This window comes from Sinocyclocheilus anshuiensis, unplaced genomic scaffold (assembly GCF_001515605.1).
Source record: "Sinocyclocheilus anshuiensis isolate Anshui unplaced genomic scaffold, SAMN03320099.WGS_v1.1 scaffold670, whole genome shotgun sequence".
In the NCBI taxonomy this organism is placed as follows: domain Eukaryota; kingdom Metazoa; phylum Chordata; class Actinopteri; order Cypriniformes; family Cyprinidae; genus Sinocyclocheilus; species Sinocyclocheilus anshuiensis.
In genome coordinates this window covers 581,073-597,624 of record NW_015546062.1, presented here as the reverse complement: position 1 = coordinate 597,624, position 16,552 = coordinate 581,073, and the positions used below count along the sequence as shown (strand labels likewise).

At 39.9% G+C, this 16,552-nt stretch overlaps 2 protein-coding genes across 2 annotated transcripts; both read left to right on the top strand.

Annotated features, from left to right (window-relative positions):
• Window positions 1-4,045: 4,045 nt before the first annotated feature.
• On the top strand, window positions 4,046-10,390 carry LOC107699512 (zinc finger protein 729). Its single transcript, XM_016500788.1, has 2 exons — window positions 4,046-4,495; window positions 5,759-10,390. The coding sequence occupies exons 1-2, from the start codon at window positions 4,132-4,134 to the stop codon at window positions 9,862-9,864; spliced, it is 4,470 nt and encodes a 1,489-aa protein (XP_016356274.1). The 5' UTR covers window positions 4,046-4,131; the 3' UTR covers window positions 9,865-10,390.
• Window positions 10,391-14,089: 3,699 nt separating this feature from the next.
• On the top strand, window positions 14,090-16,227 carry LOC107699475 (trypsin-like). The gene is made up of 5 exons (XM_016500726.1): window positions 14,090-14,176; window positions 14,396-14,552; window positions 14,833-15,092; window positions 15,809-15,945; window positions 16,038-16,227. The coding sequence occupies exons 1-5, from the start codon at window positions 14,137-14,139 to the stop codon at window positions 16,185-16,187; spliced, it is 744 nt and encodes a 247-aa protein (XP_016356212.1). The 5' UTR covers window positions 14,090-14,136; the 3' UTR covers window positions 16,188-16,227.
• Window positions 16,228-16,552: the final 325 nt, after the last annotated feature.

Below are 16,552 nucleotides of genomic sequence, written 5' to 3'. Positions count from 1 at the left end.
AAGACTATGGGGCCCTATACATTTGCACACATTTTCCTAGATCAACCTTGAGGTTCCTTTTTTGTTGTGATGCTTGCTGCTGCACAATGGTGCCCCATAGTTGTGCCCAATATTTCTACATTTTTCATGTACATGTTATAATGGTTTTCTTTCATGTTGTAGACCACCAAATAGCAACTGATTTACAGTTGAGATACAGGTTTTCACAAAAACAAAATAAATTATAAAATTATAAACCTCACAAATGAGCGTTTAAACCAGGGGTGAGTCAGAAGTATACATTATTATATTAATTTGGGGTGGCATCATCTCTTCTCAGGTGTTCTGGATCCAGACTGAAGCTTGTGTAAATCCTAGTGACATCCTGTGGCAAAAACAGAGAAACAAATAGAGACATAATTAGCATAGCTATTAAAAAAGTAACTGCGTATGCGTCCTCTACTTGGTTCCTTCTCATAAATGAGTAAGCGGCTTTTAAAACAATTATAAACATATAATACACACTCTTTCTCAATATTTAATTACAGCTTCAGATGCATGATATTTTCATCTCCTTCAAGCAGGATACACAAAAAGCACGTTCAACTCGGACGGTTGTCGTGGTAATAAACATCGTAAAAAGCAACCGTTAGCATGTCAGCGCTTAATGCGCATCTCCTATATGAATAGCATTTTAGGGGGCCCTTGGCTTTTGGGGGCCCAAGGCGGTCGCCTACCTTTGCCTAATGGGTAAGTCCGCCCCTGCGTTCTGAGACGTGCTCTTAGGACTGCGCATGCACACTGGCTGATCTAGCCTGAAAAATACGCTTTTTATAATGCTATTTGAGCAAAAGTAACAACATGACACAGTTGTTGTCAGATTTCTTTGGTGATTTCAAATATGAAATTTAATCGTAAGCTTAGTGAACAGTTTTGGAGAATTTGATGTTTCCCCATTCAAAGAGATAGGAGTTGCACTTGCATGCCCGAGATGCGTTTCAAAGATGGCTGCTGAGTGACATGACTTGTCTTAAAAGGACTTTGGCTCGAACTGACAGGCGTCCATTGGGTTGGCATGACAACGACGTTGCTTAGAGCGGCACTGTTTCCCATTTCATTTACACTGAATCAAAACAGCATTGTGTCGACTTTGATACTAGGACTAGGATAGGATATACTAGGATATTTTAGGTCTGCCTTTATGCGGCATTGCGTCTTTACACTGAATTCTGAGCAGACACAGACCCACTTTAGAGCAGCCTTAAATCGGCTATGTAAAGATATGCCTTAATAATTAATAGCGAAAAAACAGATGGACAGCGTTTTCCACTATGGACACAGATAAACATCATAACCAATAAACTGAAATGCACCGTGTAAAGTTGAAAAAGAGATTATTATTTCGATAGAAACATAACCTGACAAATTATAAACAATGACCGGGCCATTAAGCTCCACCCATTTTCACATCTCTACCATAATAATATTTTATTATTTTATATCGTATATCAGTGGTCTTCACTATTTTTTTAATGGGAGCCGCACTGATAGGGCAAAGTCAGTCGGAGAGCCACTTTACCGCGAAGTATCAAAAGTTACATCCAGTCATAAATAGCATGTCTTTTTATCAATCTGTCATCCCTGATATGCAATGCAATGCAATACAAAAGGGGCTATCATTCTTTATCATTTACCAGTTAAATTTGTAACTGAGACAAGATGATTTCAAAAGAAGCAGGATTACCTTAATAATCTTGGGGGAAGTCGTGGCCTAATGGTTAGAGAGTCGGACTCGTAACCTAAAGGTTGCGGGTTCGAGTCTCGTACCGGCAGGGATTGTAGGTGGGGGGAGTGAATGTACAGCGCTCTCTCCCACCTTCAATACCACGACTGAGGGTACCACGACAAGGGTATACGACCCTTGAGCAAGACATGTGCACTTTGGATGGGATAAATGCAGAGCACTAATTCCGAGTATGGGTCACCATACTTGGCCACATGTCACGACACTTAATGCTGGAAAGACCACAAGTTATTTTATTTTTTTATACTAGCCCATCATGTATCTATCTAACCATCCAAGTACACATTCGGCGTTAAGAGCTGTTAAGATTAAAGGGGTCCGATGTGATTTCAATGTTTCCTTTCTCTTTGGAGTGTTACAAGCTCTTGGTGCATAAAGAAGATCTGTAAAGCTGCAAAGACTAAAGTCTCAAATCCAAAGAGATATTCTTATTAAAAGTTAAGTCAACCACGCCTACCTAAAACGGCTCGTTCTAACACGCCCCCACATGTCTGCGTCACGATGTGGGAAGATTTGCATAACGCTGCCCAAATGTTGCAAAGAAAGAAGGCATAACTTTTATTCTCGCTGTGGTATTGTTGTTGCCGCCACCGCCGCCATGTCGTGAAGACGCTGTGTGTTTCGTTGTGAAAGCGAAACTACTTTGGTTGGCCTTCCCTGAGGAAATACATCAACTTCGCGCTGTCGATCGCCGGATCGGCTTTCACCGTGGACGAAGCGGAGTCCAGCCCGGGGTCGTCACATGTGGTTGCCGCAAGCCTCCTTCATCAAATCCGCCGGCCGCGCCATTCTCAAGCCCGCCCGCCCGCCTCTGCTCACTCTAGGCCTCCAGCCTCCGCTCAGTCAAGGCCGCGGTGTGTGACGCTGTTTCATTGTGAAAGCAAAACTACTTTGTTTGGCCTTCCAAAAGAGGACACGACTAGAAATCAGTGGTTAAGTTGTATTTACAACACTGTTCCAGAACAGTTCAACCCAAATATTCAGATGTGTCCAGTGCATTTTATGGAGGACTGTTTCCTGATCCTGGTAGAGTAGACTACAATGCCGGCTGTTCTGACTCACAGACTGTAAGTACGTTTTTTATATTTAAAGAATTTACCACTGACGATTCAAACGCGAGTTTTTTGGGCAGTGTAGAGTAGCACTTGTTGTTTGTCATTTCTCCGATCACAACGCAACATGTAAAAAGACAGTATAATTCATTATAATCCGTAATTATGTCCCCACTGGATGCAACAAATGCCTCGTTTATAATGGGTTTTAATGTTTTTGTCTCGTCGCTCCAGCCGGACAGGGCATCACAATATGGTAGGGGCGTAACATTTCCGTCACACGCTTGAGGTATTCGGCCAATCACAACGCACTGGATAGCTGGCCAATCACAGCACACCTTGCTTTTCAGACCGATGAGCTTTGTAAAAATCGACGCGTTTCAGAAAGGCGGGGCATAGAGGAGAAACAATAATGTACAGTATGTGGAAAATAATGTGTTTTTTTAACCTTAAACCGCATAAACACATTTCATTACACCAAATAATGTTCTTTTTAGCAGCATCATATGACCCCTTTAAAACATGGCAACTCCTGCAGTGAGTCAGTGTCATTGACTTAGGACAGAGCAAGTGTGAATATATTTTCTAGTATATATTTACATCTTGTAATGCCACTGTTTTAGGTTTTTTTGTTTGTTTTTTAAATATAAATTATTTGTAAGACTGTCTGACCGTGTCTACTCCGGAGTTGTCGTGCCGCGCCCCGCTGCGCTAAAAGTCTGTCTACACTTGACGAGACAAAGCAACAGTTGCAAATCATCTGAACGTAGTGTCAGTACAGTTAGTCATAAATAGAACGAGGCATCAGTTTACTGAAGGAGATCGTGTCGCGCCGCGCCGCATCCAGTGTACACATCACTGGGTTCTATTGTCTTTTGTCGGATCGCGCCACTCGCGTCCGGTGTAGACATGGTGTGAGTTTTTTTAATGGGTTGTTATAGCCCTGCTTGTTTTTAATGTTTTGTATTGACTGCACGATCATATCATCGTATTATTTACTACCATGCGAGCCACAAAGTAAAGATTGGCTAACCGCATGAGGCTCGCGAGCCGCGCAATCGTATATGATCCTACTACAGCTAAGGCTAAATATACAAATATTAATTTGTTCAGGCAGACGTTGCATGCCGACCTTCCTGGAGCCACAAGAAACGTAACCTAATTAATATTCATGAGCGAAGCTTTCGCCATAGTAGGATTCGAACGTTTGTCTTCCCCCAACAGCAACACTGTCCTTTAGCGCGAAAAGTGCGGTGCCTTTCCTATCGAGGAAAGCTTGAGCTGGCTACAGCCATTATGGCTGCTGTTAATGCTGCAAATGATGGTAGTTTGCAATCCAATAATGAAAGTTTGTCCTCTGAATATGAGAAAGGTGCAGCCCAAGAGGTAAATATCGATCCAGTGAGCAATGGCAAAGCCAGCAATGCTAAAAACACGGACGGAGAAATGGAATTAAGTCCCAGTGGCCCTATATTGAAAGCCCAGGACCACGCCGAAGTTGTTGCAGCCAATGCTGCGGTTGCACCCGTGAAGATTAAAAGAGAACAAGCAGAGGAAGCTGAATGTGTAGTTGTACATATAGACGAGATCGAGGAAGAAAATGTGGCTGATATGTCTACCAATAAAGGAGACTCGTCTGAAAGAGATAAAAGTGCCGAAGGTAAGCAACTTTTTTTGTTGCTGTTGACAACACCGACCTATCAGTTAGTTCCTAGCCACAAGCTATCTTTTACCTCGAAATAAATAAAGTCACCTAAACATAAATTCACCTCTTCTTACATAGTCTAGGACTCTGTGCGATCATATACACATAAACATCATATTTTATTATAATTGAATTGTGCAAATGAAAGACTTGCAGCTTATTTATTATGGTTTATAATTTGCGTTTAAACAGCTGAATTAATTTGCACGCGTCGTCAGGGAATAGCAAGACGGCAGCAGTTGCTGCATGCCCATGAGGAATTTCTGTTTTAAACATGTCCTTCTTGCTGCCTGTCATTATTTCTTAGTATAGAGTTCACTGGTTTCGGCTGGCATTTCACAACAGTAAGGTTTTCGTCTTAGACTAAATAAACTGTTATTTCAAACCAGTTTTGCAGTCATTGTAGTAGTAGATATTAGTTTCTCGTTCATATAATCAGCTCCACCTTAACTGATATTGCAGTATTGCTATGCTGCCAGCAGATGGTAGGCTTTACTCTTATTTTAAATTGCGCATGTGCGAAATAGAAAAAAGAAAAAAGTAGGTGAATGAAATGTTATTTTAAAGCTCCATTTTCCAATTTCTCTATATAATATGTTTGGGAGATATATTTTAACTTTTTGTTAGTGTCATAATATTTTGGATGGTTGGATATTTGGCCATGTGGTCGATATAATTTAAGGTGGAACAAATAATTCGAATAAGACACTGAATTGTTCTGTCGTTACCTGGCAACAGAGCTGCAAGCTATATCGAATTCATTTACAGCTGTGCAAAATGTAATCATCTGATCATTCTAACCATCATTCTGATGTAAATATCTGATCATTAGAAAAAATTCAAATTTTTTGTTTTGTAGTTTTATGAATGTATTTTTGTTATTCTTATTAATAAGTTTGTAAGAAAAATATTGTTTTCCTGTTTCTTTACTCATAATTTGTATAATTATTTATTTATAATACTTAATTATTATTATTTTTTTATAACAAGCAATAATAGAGACCATTCATTTTTGTCTTATTTGTAACCCTAAACCTCTGTACTGTTAAAATTTACCTGAATAAATAAATTATTTCCACTTAAGGATTATTATTATTGTTGTTGTTTTCTTCCTCTGTTATTTTTAATTTTATTTGTTGGCTCTATACATTTATTTTTCTCTCTCCTCTGGCAACAGGCGTCACCTTGACCTCCCATTTTCCCCTTTCTATTTTTTAGGGGATTGGCCATTTCGCTGTGAGGATTGCAGTGAGGCCTTTGGGAACAAGGAGGACTACCTAGAGCATCGCAGCGAGCATATCCACGATGGTCCCATAGTCTGCCTGGACACAGATTCGCAATGGGATGACCTGCTTATCTCGACCGACGGAGGACGGAGAATGTTGTTCTGTGCTCTTTGCGGTCAAAAGTTTTCAAGCTCGAAAGGCTTTTTCAGCCATCAACTGAAGCACCGCAATCAAGTCATTAAACGGGGGATAGGTGATGGTGAAGGTGCAGTAAGGCAGAAGCTTTTCAAATGTAAGGATTGCGGTAAAGCTTATTCCACTGTTGGTCAGTGTCTCAACCATCAGCGTTCACATAAACAGGCCTCAAAATCTGTTTTTCATCAGCTCGCTCATCTAAAGAAAAAGTCATTTCGGTGCCCCACTTGTGGACGCTGTTACTCTCGAGCTTCGGCTCTTGACGCGCATCGACGTTGTCACGAGGTAAAGCTAGTGAAATCCAAAAGCTGTGAAACTGAGAAACTTGATGAAGTTCCAGGTCAAACCGAAGACAGTGGCACAAGCCCTGAACAGAATGAGGAGCATATGCAAAAGGTTTTTCAGTGCTTCTGTGGCAAATCTTTTCGCACCATGTGTGGCCTTGGCACGCACCAGAGATTCTCAACCAGCTGTTCAGATGTGAAGGTGAAGGAGGAAATTAAACATCCGTTTGTTTGCTCTGAATGCGACAAGACCTTCGTTAGCTCTGTGGCTCTGTTGTGCCATCAGCGTTGGCATAAAAGACGGGTACAACTTGGCTGCAATGGCCAGCCGTATAAATGTACCGAGTGTGGCAAGGTCTTCACCTCACTTACATTCTACAATAAGCACCAGCGATTGGCGCACAGCGAAGAGCTGCCAGCAAAATCATTCCTTCATCAAGTTATCCAGCTCAAGAAGAAAGCTTTTGAGTGTGAGGAGTGTGGTCGTCGGTTCTCACGAGCATCCGCCCTGCAGTCGCATCAGCTCTGTCATACTGATGTCTTCCGTGACATCATGGAGAAGAAGTCTGAGATGAGCACCGCCACTCAGCCAGTTAAAATATATCAGAATGACAATGCTGACAGTGTTGTTTTTCAAGACATATCACATGCTCAAGTTCAAGAGAAAGATTTTAACTATAGTCACACAGCAGAAGAGCATGAGGCCGTAGATGTCGATTATGAAGTTGTCCATATCACAGCTTCAGATGATTATGAGAACAACAGTGGTCTCTCTCAGGATCATAATCCTGATCTTGAGTTAGTGTGTGAATCAGACCACGAGGAAAAAGATGACTTGGGTCAAACTGAATGCACCTCCTCCCTGCAGTCGAATCCAGAAATTGATGTCAAAATTGTACAGATTGATTATGAGCACTTAAATGATGAACCATTCATAAATGCAGAACTAACAAGCAAAAGAAATCCTCAAGAGGCAAAGTATAATTGTCCACATTGTGATCGAAAGTTTGTCAAGGCTTTGTCCTTGCGCTGTCACATACTTTGGCACAAAGGGTGCATGGGAAAAAAATCAGATGGGAGGCAGAAGTTTGACGTATTGATACCAACTAAGAGGACACTTTTAACATGTGAGGTTTGTGGCCATGAAAGTGCCTCCAAGAGTGCTCATTACTTTCACATGGGCAAGCATGAGGATAAAGTAGCGTATAAGTCTATTTCGTACCAACTTGCAAATCTGCAGAAGAACAATATTAAATGTGACGAGTGTGGCAAGTCTTTTTCCCGACTGTCTGCATTGCATTCTCACCAACAGCATCACAATAGTAGAAAAAAGGCCTTTGCTTGCTTGGAGTGTAACAGGAGCTATGCAACCGCAAGTGGTCTGTACAACCACCGGAAGGTTTGCAGTGGCAATGCCAAAGACGAAAAGACAAAGCATTTCAACCCAACCAAGTCACTTTTGGGCCCAAAGGTTCATCACTGTAAAAAGTGTGGTAAAGGTTTTTGGTCTTTGGGTGCTTTCTGTCATCACAAGCAAAACCACTTGGAGTGTGCTGATGTTGAGACGAGGCCTGCGGGTACACCTGACTCTGAGAATGTTCTCATTCGACGCAAGAAAAAGGGTCGTAGGGGTGGTTACAGAAAAGTGCACCCTATGAATTCAAAAGAGAAACATAAATGTGAGGTATGTGGCAAATCATACCACATGCTGGCTTGTTTTCTTAAACACAAGCTAGTCCATGACCAAGGTGTCCAACCTGCTGTCAAATCTTTTGACTATCAAGTCCAACAGCTGAAAAAGAACTCCTACCAATGTCCCTACTGCGGAAAAGTTTTCTCCCGTGCCATGGCCCTTCAGTTTCACATGAAAAGTCATGGCTTTGAAACTGGCCTTCCTTTGATTGACTCTGACTTGTCTGAGCAACCTCAGTGTCCGACGTGCTATGTTTTTTTTGCATCTGAGTCAATACTACAAAATCATCAGAAGCACTGTTTAAAACCAGAGGACAAAGTGGAATTTCCAGAAGAGTGTGGGAAAGTTGGGATAGAGGAGCAAGATGTATCCTCGCAAAAAGCTGAAGATGTTTGTGACTCTTCTCAGTCGGCTGATTCTGGAAAAGTACAGAAAACATCTTCGACTTCAGATTTGAAATATAAATGTCAGGACTGTAGCCGAAGCTTTTCGGTAATTGGTGCACTTAATTTTCACAAGCGAATTCATCGCAAAGGTCACCAATCTAAAAAGCTGAAATCCCGTTCGGCAAAACAGTTAAAGCTTGGCAAAGTAAAGTCAGATAAGTTTTCGGCAAAATCGTCTTTTGCTTGTGCTGAATGCGGAAGATATTTTGGTTCCAATTCAGCTCTTGGCACACATAGGCGATGGCACAAAGACAAAAAATTTGCCCGATTTCTCTCAAAGACCAATAAGATACGCTCAAGGAAAAGTGTGGACGGTGGACCATATTTATGCAATGTATGTGGGAAAGGATTCTTTTACCTTTGTGTTCTTCGCCGGCATCAGCTACATCACCCTCCCATGGAAGCTCAACAACAAAAAGAGCACGAAGTTGCTGAATCAAATAGTGGTTTTACCTGTCCAGATTGTCAGATGTCTTTCTCAAGTGGGTCTCTTCTAACAACTCACTTTGCAGAACATCACAGCAAGCCTAGTGAGACTGAGAAACTCCAGTCTGAAATCCTCCCTACAGATGAGTTGGGTCCACCCATCAAACAATCGTACACATCCAAAACAAAAGAGAAGACTAAGGTGCAACACCATCAGTGCTCCTACTGCACCAAGAGCTTCTTGAACATACGTGGCCTTCGTGCACACAAATGGCAGAAACACAACAAGGTTAGCGAACATACCACTGCGTCTCTAGAAGAGCCCTTGGCATATGAGAAGCCCTTAGCTTCTCAAGGGGTCGTTCCTAAAATGTCGACTAAGAAAGAGCTGAAAACTTCTATGGAGGAAGAACCCATACAGCGTAGTCGAAATGTAGAACTCAGGAAATGTTTTTTCAAATGTGATAAATGTGCTAAAGCGTTCCCCAGTGAGGAGCAGTTAAACGCTCACAAAGAGGTTGCGAAGACTCGTCCGCACTGCTGCGCTCTTTGCTGTCGCGGTTACTGGACTGAAAACCAGCTTCAACAGCATCTCGCATGGCACAACGAAGTACGCCAACGTCTCCCAACCGAACTGCGATACAGACTGAGTGCTTCCATGGCACCTGGGCCTTCAGACAACCTGCAGGCTTTATCGCACAGATCCGAGTCTGTAGTCAAGCTGCCTGTAGCCCTTGTAAGTCCACAACTCAATAGCCATAAATGTCTGCACTGCGGAAAAACGTTCTTGTCACCTCGTGCTCTGCAGCAGCACCAGACTCTTCACAAAAATGAGGAGCCCTACCATTGTTCTTTGTGTTCACAGACCTTTACTGAAATCAGAAATCTTATTGACCACCATCAGGAGTGCTTGGGTGATAAAGAGCTAAAAGACAGGTACTCTACACCCGTAGTAAGAGGCGCTCTTCACCTAACTTGCATTGAGTGTGGGATTTCCTTCAAACAGGAAACAGAACTGCATCAGCATTATATTGAGCATGCACGTGGGTTCTAAAATGTGTAAAAATGCATGAGAATGGACATTGGTTTCTGGTACATAGTTTACTGCACATACACTGATTTAATTTAGTACTTGATTCATGTTTGTTACTTGCTGTGAGTGTTAGTATACAGTAGAAGAACTGTATGTCTTAAAGAGGAAGAAAAATGCCACAAACATTTTTGCTGAAATTGTAGAGAGAAAGATGTCTGCTAAATTGAAAGCATTATCACGGATGTCCTTTAAACCAAATAGTGTGTTCTAATTACTTACATAAAAGTTGCATAATTCTAGTACTCCCTTCAAAATCGCTTTAGACCTCTGCGAAGTGTTTCAGTGTATTTAGGGGTTTTTAAAGATTTATTTTCTTTCTCTTTTTTTGATTGCTCCGTTTAGTGCCTGTGCTGCTTTCTGTCATCTTGTACTTTGAAAGTGCTGTTAATTTAAACTACAAAGGTGTTTGTTAGATATTTGTTGTACGTGTTATTTAAAAAAGTAGCTTTTTTTGAAGCATTACAGCTTAAATCTTATGTTTGGTCGTGCTAGACATTGATTTGTACAGCATCTGTTCACGCCATTGTCATTGTTCCTTTATTGCTATTGATGTCAGCATAGCATAATCCACCCTTCTGTAACATTTAGGTTTTGGTTTTACTTTAAAAAAAAATTTTCTTCATCTTTCAAGTTATTGAAAAACATTGGGGTTGGGGTTTAATGTGTCTCTCGAAAATGTTGTGACTGTACAGAATATTATTGCCTTGATATAATGCTAAGTTCCTTGTATAAATTCCCTCAAGTCATGTTAATGACATTAAGAATGTATGAATAAGATGCAAACTGGTCAGTAGAGGCAGAGTTATTTGTGTAGGCGTGACATGTAGAATCATAATTAGAATAGCACATCATTTGAACTGAAAAACCCTTAAATTGAACAGTTAATGTTAACATTCCATTTTGTCAAGTCTTGGGTGGCCGGTGATTGTGAAGGTTTATGGTTGGTTTGTTAATAAAAGACCATCCTTTAATTTATTTAAATTGATTCATTTTCAAAAATTGTGAGATTAACCAGGAACATTAAACATTACATGACTTGAATAGGTACAAAATATGCATGCACCCAGATGGAAGAGAAATTCCAAGTAAAAATAATAATAATAATAATTGTGGACTGAAACTTGTTGATGTATCATCAAACTTTGGACCTCAGTATGTTTTTACTTGCACTGAAATTTAAGTTAAACATGGTCATTTGATCTCTCCCAAAATAATATACATGTTGTTTGCTAATAGATACAGTGTGCGCTGTCTTAAAGAGTTTAAACGCTTAAAGAGTTTTAAGACAATCAGTGTCTCACTAACTGGGAGTTGTTTCATGTTACTCTTGGTATGATTGATTGTACTTTCCCAAACCTGCTTCTGTTTGGTTTTCTAATAATTACAGGTTTCCACTTTAATGCTTACCTATGTTTAAAAAAAAACACAATGTAGATATTTGAAATAAGAAATTAAATGGTCAATTTCAATGAAAAACTGTCTTTATTATTTTATCTTGTTAGATAGGCCTTGTTCATGTTGCTATAGTCTGTTTATTCTCCCACTCCCTCTTTAAATACAGTGGTGGTACAGAAGCCGTGAGAATAAACCATTTTGGTGGTACAGTATCTCTGAATGGTATGACATATGTTTGCATTTGTCATGCTATTTGCCCTTGAGGTGGCTTTTCCTTTTCCAGTGACATCACTCATAGAGTGCTATTTTTGTCTGAATGATTTCACTGGAAAACGATACTGATAAATATTAACATGAATAGTTTATTTTACCATGAATAAGAGCAGTTTTATGTATGTGTATTATGCAGTTTGTGATTCTAAACACATCCTACCATAAAAATCATACAATTTTTGAGATGCCAAAATATGCTGTTTGCAAGCAGAACACACTGCATGTCATAGTGTATTTGAGAATGTAATGTACTCGAATTGACTCATTCTGTTTCTAAAACTACCTTTCATGACTTAACCTAACTGACATTTTTACAGTGAAAATTGTAAGTATGAGTAATAGTATAAAAATATGCTATGTTCACACACTGATGGTGAGCGACAGTTGTAATAAGAGTACAATAAATCATGAAACACTGAGTGGACAAAATATTGCAGTAGATATTCATTTTATTTTGGTCTTATTGATATCAATTTATGTGTTACTGACATGACAATTCATTCTCTTTTCTCTAGTGAAACTCTGCAGCAAGAGCTGTCAGGACTGCGGGCAGCAGTTCACTAACTGGAAGGCCTTCAGAATTCATATTCGTGAACGTGAATGAGAAGAGAAAAAGGGATAGACAGGTGGAATCTGTCACTGATGGAAATGACAGTGGTCTGAGATACTTTACAAAAAAGAAAAAAGTGAAAGAAGAAAAAGAAACCGATGAAGATCAATCTATTGATAGTTCTTGTCAGAGAAAACCATCTGAGATGTTCCCCTCCCATCCTGCTTTTGATATGCTGTTAAAGGAAGAAAAGTCAGTGTTTGTGAAGACAGACAGGGTCTATGCCTGTGCTGTCTGTGGAAAGGTCTATTCCTACTTTGAGTCTTTCAGAAATCACCAGAAACTGCACAGAACTAAAGACCAACCGCCTGAAATCCGCTGTGAAAAATGTCAGAAAACTTTCAGTCGTCCAGTCTCTCTCACACTTCATCTGAAACTAAGCAAGCAGTGTGTTCCAGAAGAGCCTTCCGACCTTCACTGTGAAAGGTGTGATAAATCTTTTACCTCTACCGTGGTATTGGCGAGCCATCAGGAAATGCACAAGCAGAGGCCTTTCTGGTGTGATGTATGTGCTAAAGGTTTCAGAAGTTCAGTAGGATTGGAAAGACACTTGCTTGGCCATGAAAACAAAAAACACACCTGCGATATCTGCCAGAAGTCCTTTCGGGTAGCAGCAGAACTGCGGTACCATTACAACATTCACACTGGTGCCAAGCCTTACACGTGCGATCTTTGCCACAAGAGCTTCTCGCAAATGGGAAATCTAATTACCCATCGGAAAAAAACACCTGGAGGTCTTTAAAGAAGGAGAGGATGTTCCCCTCGGGAAAAGGGACGCTGGTTTAAGAGGAAAGAATCGAGTGTCAGTTATGAAGAAAGTTGTTTTAGGAGCAAATAGTGTTTTTGGTCAGGAAGAAGTAATGAAGAAGGATCCAAACGAAAACTGTGAAGAGAAACATGTTGATGTCAATGACGCCACCTTACCTGAGAGCGATTCACCTGACACTAGTGACTCATCAGACATCTCATCAGATGAACCACAAAAATGTTTAAAAGAAGAACAGGAAGAGACTTTGCAAGTTCAGGAAGTTGATGGTGACTGGGAGTGTATTGAATGCGGTGCACATTTCACTGGGGAGTCTGAGCTTCACATGCATTATATGAAGCATGCAAGTGGGGAAGTTTGATACACAGTATGCTTATTATTAAACTGGCATTTTGACTTACTCTTTTCTCAATAAATGAATGTCTCAATGACCAAAGTCAGCCTAGTTGACACGCAATACTATTAGACTTTAAAATGCATTATATATGATTTATTTTGTCTCTGTGAGTTAATTTTTGGAGGCTTGGATGATGTTAATTACATCACCAGATTGCCTGGTTTGCTTTTGGACACCTTGTACTTCACTGCTTAACATTCAAACGTTGTATTTTAGATACACCTTTATCTGAGAGGCCTTAATTTATTAAGAAATGGAATTTGACGCTAATACCAATCACTGCTTTAAACTAGCTGTTTATGCCCTTGACATGTTCATGTCAGTTTCTTTCTTGGTTGGTTGAGGTTTGTATATTGTTTGTTACAGAATATAGTTTATTGCTTTTAAGATTTGAATTGTTACTTGTTGCTGGTTTGACTTGTCAAGCTGTTCTTTGTGTGTTGAGTCAATGCATGATCAATACACCATGTGCTATTAAACAGTTAAGTAAACAATAACTGGCTGCCTGTAAGTTGTGCTTTACTAAAAAGTACAAGTTTTTTGTTTTTATTAAAGCTTTGTACTCTCATACGTGTACACTACCTTGGATTTATCATGCTCATGGAGAACAGTGTGATAAGAACTGTTGTCCCAGGTGCATTTTTTCTCTTCTGAATCATTTTCCATGATCTTATTGGTTGTTCCGTAGTTATTGTGTGAAATCAATCACTTAAAAATATGAATTCTATTCTTGAACTGTGCAGAAGTTTGCTCTCTAAAGTTTTGTGGATGTGAATACTCTTCTCCACAGCAATGAAGAATATTGTGTTTGCTTTGCTGGTTGTGGCTGTGGGTATGTAGATCTTTCTTATTAATCATTATGCCAATTGTTAATTTCCTACACTGACCTGTAATATTCCTTAGTCTTTAACATGAATAAGAGACATGTTTACAAGATGAAACTGCAAATATTACAAAGAAACACCAGCTCAAGTAATCAAAGCCAATTATATTGTGATTTCCTTTGCTTTATCTTGGGCACTGTTAACAATTAAACATTCATTTTCTGAAGCTTGCAGCGCAGATGATAAAATCATTGGAGGTTATGAATGTTCGCCAAACTCCCAGCCCTGGCAAATCTACCTTACTTATGATAATGGGCAATGCTGGTGTGGAGCATCTCTGATTAATGAAAGATGGGTTGTTTCTGCTGCTCACTGCTACGTTTCGCGAGTATATCGTACATTTTTATTATGGTAAACCTCATCAAACACCTTTTTAATATTGTGTATTGTGAATGTGTGCACTCAAATTGTTGACTGTAAAATGTAACAGCTGCAGGACCTCTAAATTAAAGGCTATGAACAAGAACGTTACACATTTCATTAAAGATGAGTGCATTAACCAATCATTTGAGACTCTCATCCATAGATGTAATATGTATATGGGCAATATTGCTGATAAAAAATGTACTACAGCCCAGTAATGCATAAGTTCCTTGTCAAATAGAGCTTCTCGTCTTACTGTCCACCTGGGAGAGCACAATGTGTACGATGAAGAAGGCACAGAGCAGCGGATCGGGGCAGAGAAAGTGATTCCTCACCCAAAATATAACGATTTTACATATGACAATGATTTCATGCTGATCAAGCTGAAAGAGCCTGCCGTCTTCAACCAGTATGTGCAGCCAATTCCTCTGGCGACCAGCTGCTCTTTTGCTGGGGAGCAGTGCTTGGTTTCTGGATGGGGCAATCAGATCACCACTGGAGGTGAGATAATGGAGGCCGAGTAATGAAAATCTTCTGTGTTATAAAACAGTTAGTTCAGTCTTCAAATCTGATTGATTGAGCAGCAAGATGTAATAAATCTCCCCCATATCCTAAAATAGTGTACTATTGTATGATAGCAATGTCAGATACAGAGTATGGTTTCATCCAGTCAGAGGATATCAAACATGTTTGAGCCATCTTTAAAACACATTGAATTGGTCATGCATCTCCTAGCAAACAAGACACACATTTCTGTGTAAGTGTTTAGAACAATTTGAAAATCTAATAGTGTGTGTGAGATCCTCCATTGTTTTGAATGATGGCTAGAGTTTTAAAATCTGTCCCGATTTTAAGTTGTGTAGTGCATTCTAGCCTGGACTGTTTTTTTGAGTGAGTCATTTGAACCATTCACTAAACACATTACTTCTAAGACGATTACTTCCTTCAGGAACCAAACACAACTACTGTTTATTGCTCCAACACGCTAATTTTGACAGTCACACAACAGATAATCATTTGGTGGCTGTTTTAATACATTTTCGCTTCAATAAAGCATCTAATATGTACATTTGTCAGTAATGAACTGTTATATAAAAGCCTTCTTTTACGAGTACCACTGCTTGTATTTAATATGATGTGCTATTAAAAGATTAATTCAACAGTTTGGTATGTACAAGGTGCAAAGCTTTAACGTTGTTCATATCCTCTTTTTCCAGTTGACTATGCTGACAAGCTGCAGTGTTTGGATTTCCCTGTGCTGTCAAGGTCACAGTGTGAGAGTGCGTATGGATGGCAAATCACTAATAACATGTTCTGTGCTGGATTCATGGAGGGAGGCAAAGACTCATGTCAGGTATGTTATTGACACTGTCGTTGTCTTTATATGCGTTATATATTCTCATACAAAACCACACTTATCTAATTTTATTTTCCAAAATTTCAAAGGGTGATTCTGGCGGCCCTGTAGTGTGTAATGGGGAACTGCGAGGAGTTGTTTCTTGGGGCTATGGCTGTGCTCAACAAGGCTATCCTGGGGTTTATGCTGAGGTGTGCCGCTACACTAACTGGGTCCAGTCCACCATAGCTAACAATTAACTATTTGTTCAGCCAAGTTGGACCTTTGTCTGTAATTAAATTCAGCTTGAAATCAATAAAGGTTTTCTATTCTTCGTTTTATATGGATATAGTATTTTAAAAGGTTTTTCTACTCATGCTTGCTCTCAGCACAACATTTCATGGCACTTGGGGCTACACTTTCAGGCTATATTGTAGAGATACAAGTCCTGTAGCCATTATAAGTCCACAACTTGACAGCCATAATAGTCAGCACTCTGATAAATCCTTCTTGTCACTGCATTACAGCAGCAACTGAGGGAGTCACATGGCTGTTCTTTGTGTTCACAATCATCAGACATTGGTGGCTCTGTCTCATCAGACTCCACATCAGATTAAGATCAAGA

Coding starts and splice junctions, on each gene's coding strand:
- LOC107699512 (XM_016500788.1), top strand. CDS start 4,132: ATGGCTGCTGTTAATGCTGCAAATGATGGTAGTTTGCAATCCAATAAT. Junction 4,496..5,758: donor AAGAGATAAAAGTGCCGAAG/GTAAGCAACTTT, acceptor TCTATTTTTTAG/GGGATTGGCCATTTCGCTGT.
- LOC107699475 (XM_016500726.1), top strand. CDS start 14,137: ATGAAGAATATTGTGTTTGCTTTGCTGGTTGTGGCTGTGG. Junction 14,553..14,832: donor GCTGCTCACTGCTACGTTTC/GCGAGTATATCG, acceptor CTTGTCAAATAG/AGCTTCTCGTCTTACTGTCC. Junction 15,946..16,037: donor GAGGCAAAGACTCATGTCAG/GTATGTTATTGA, acceptor AAAATTTCAAAG/GGTGATTCTGGCGGCCCTGT.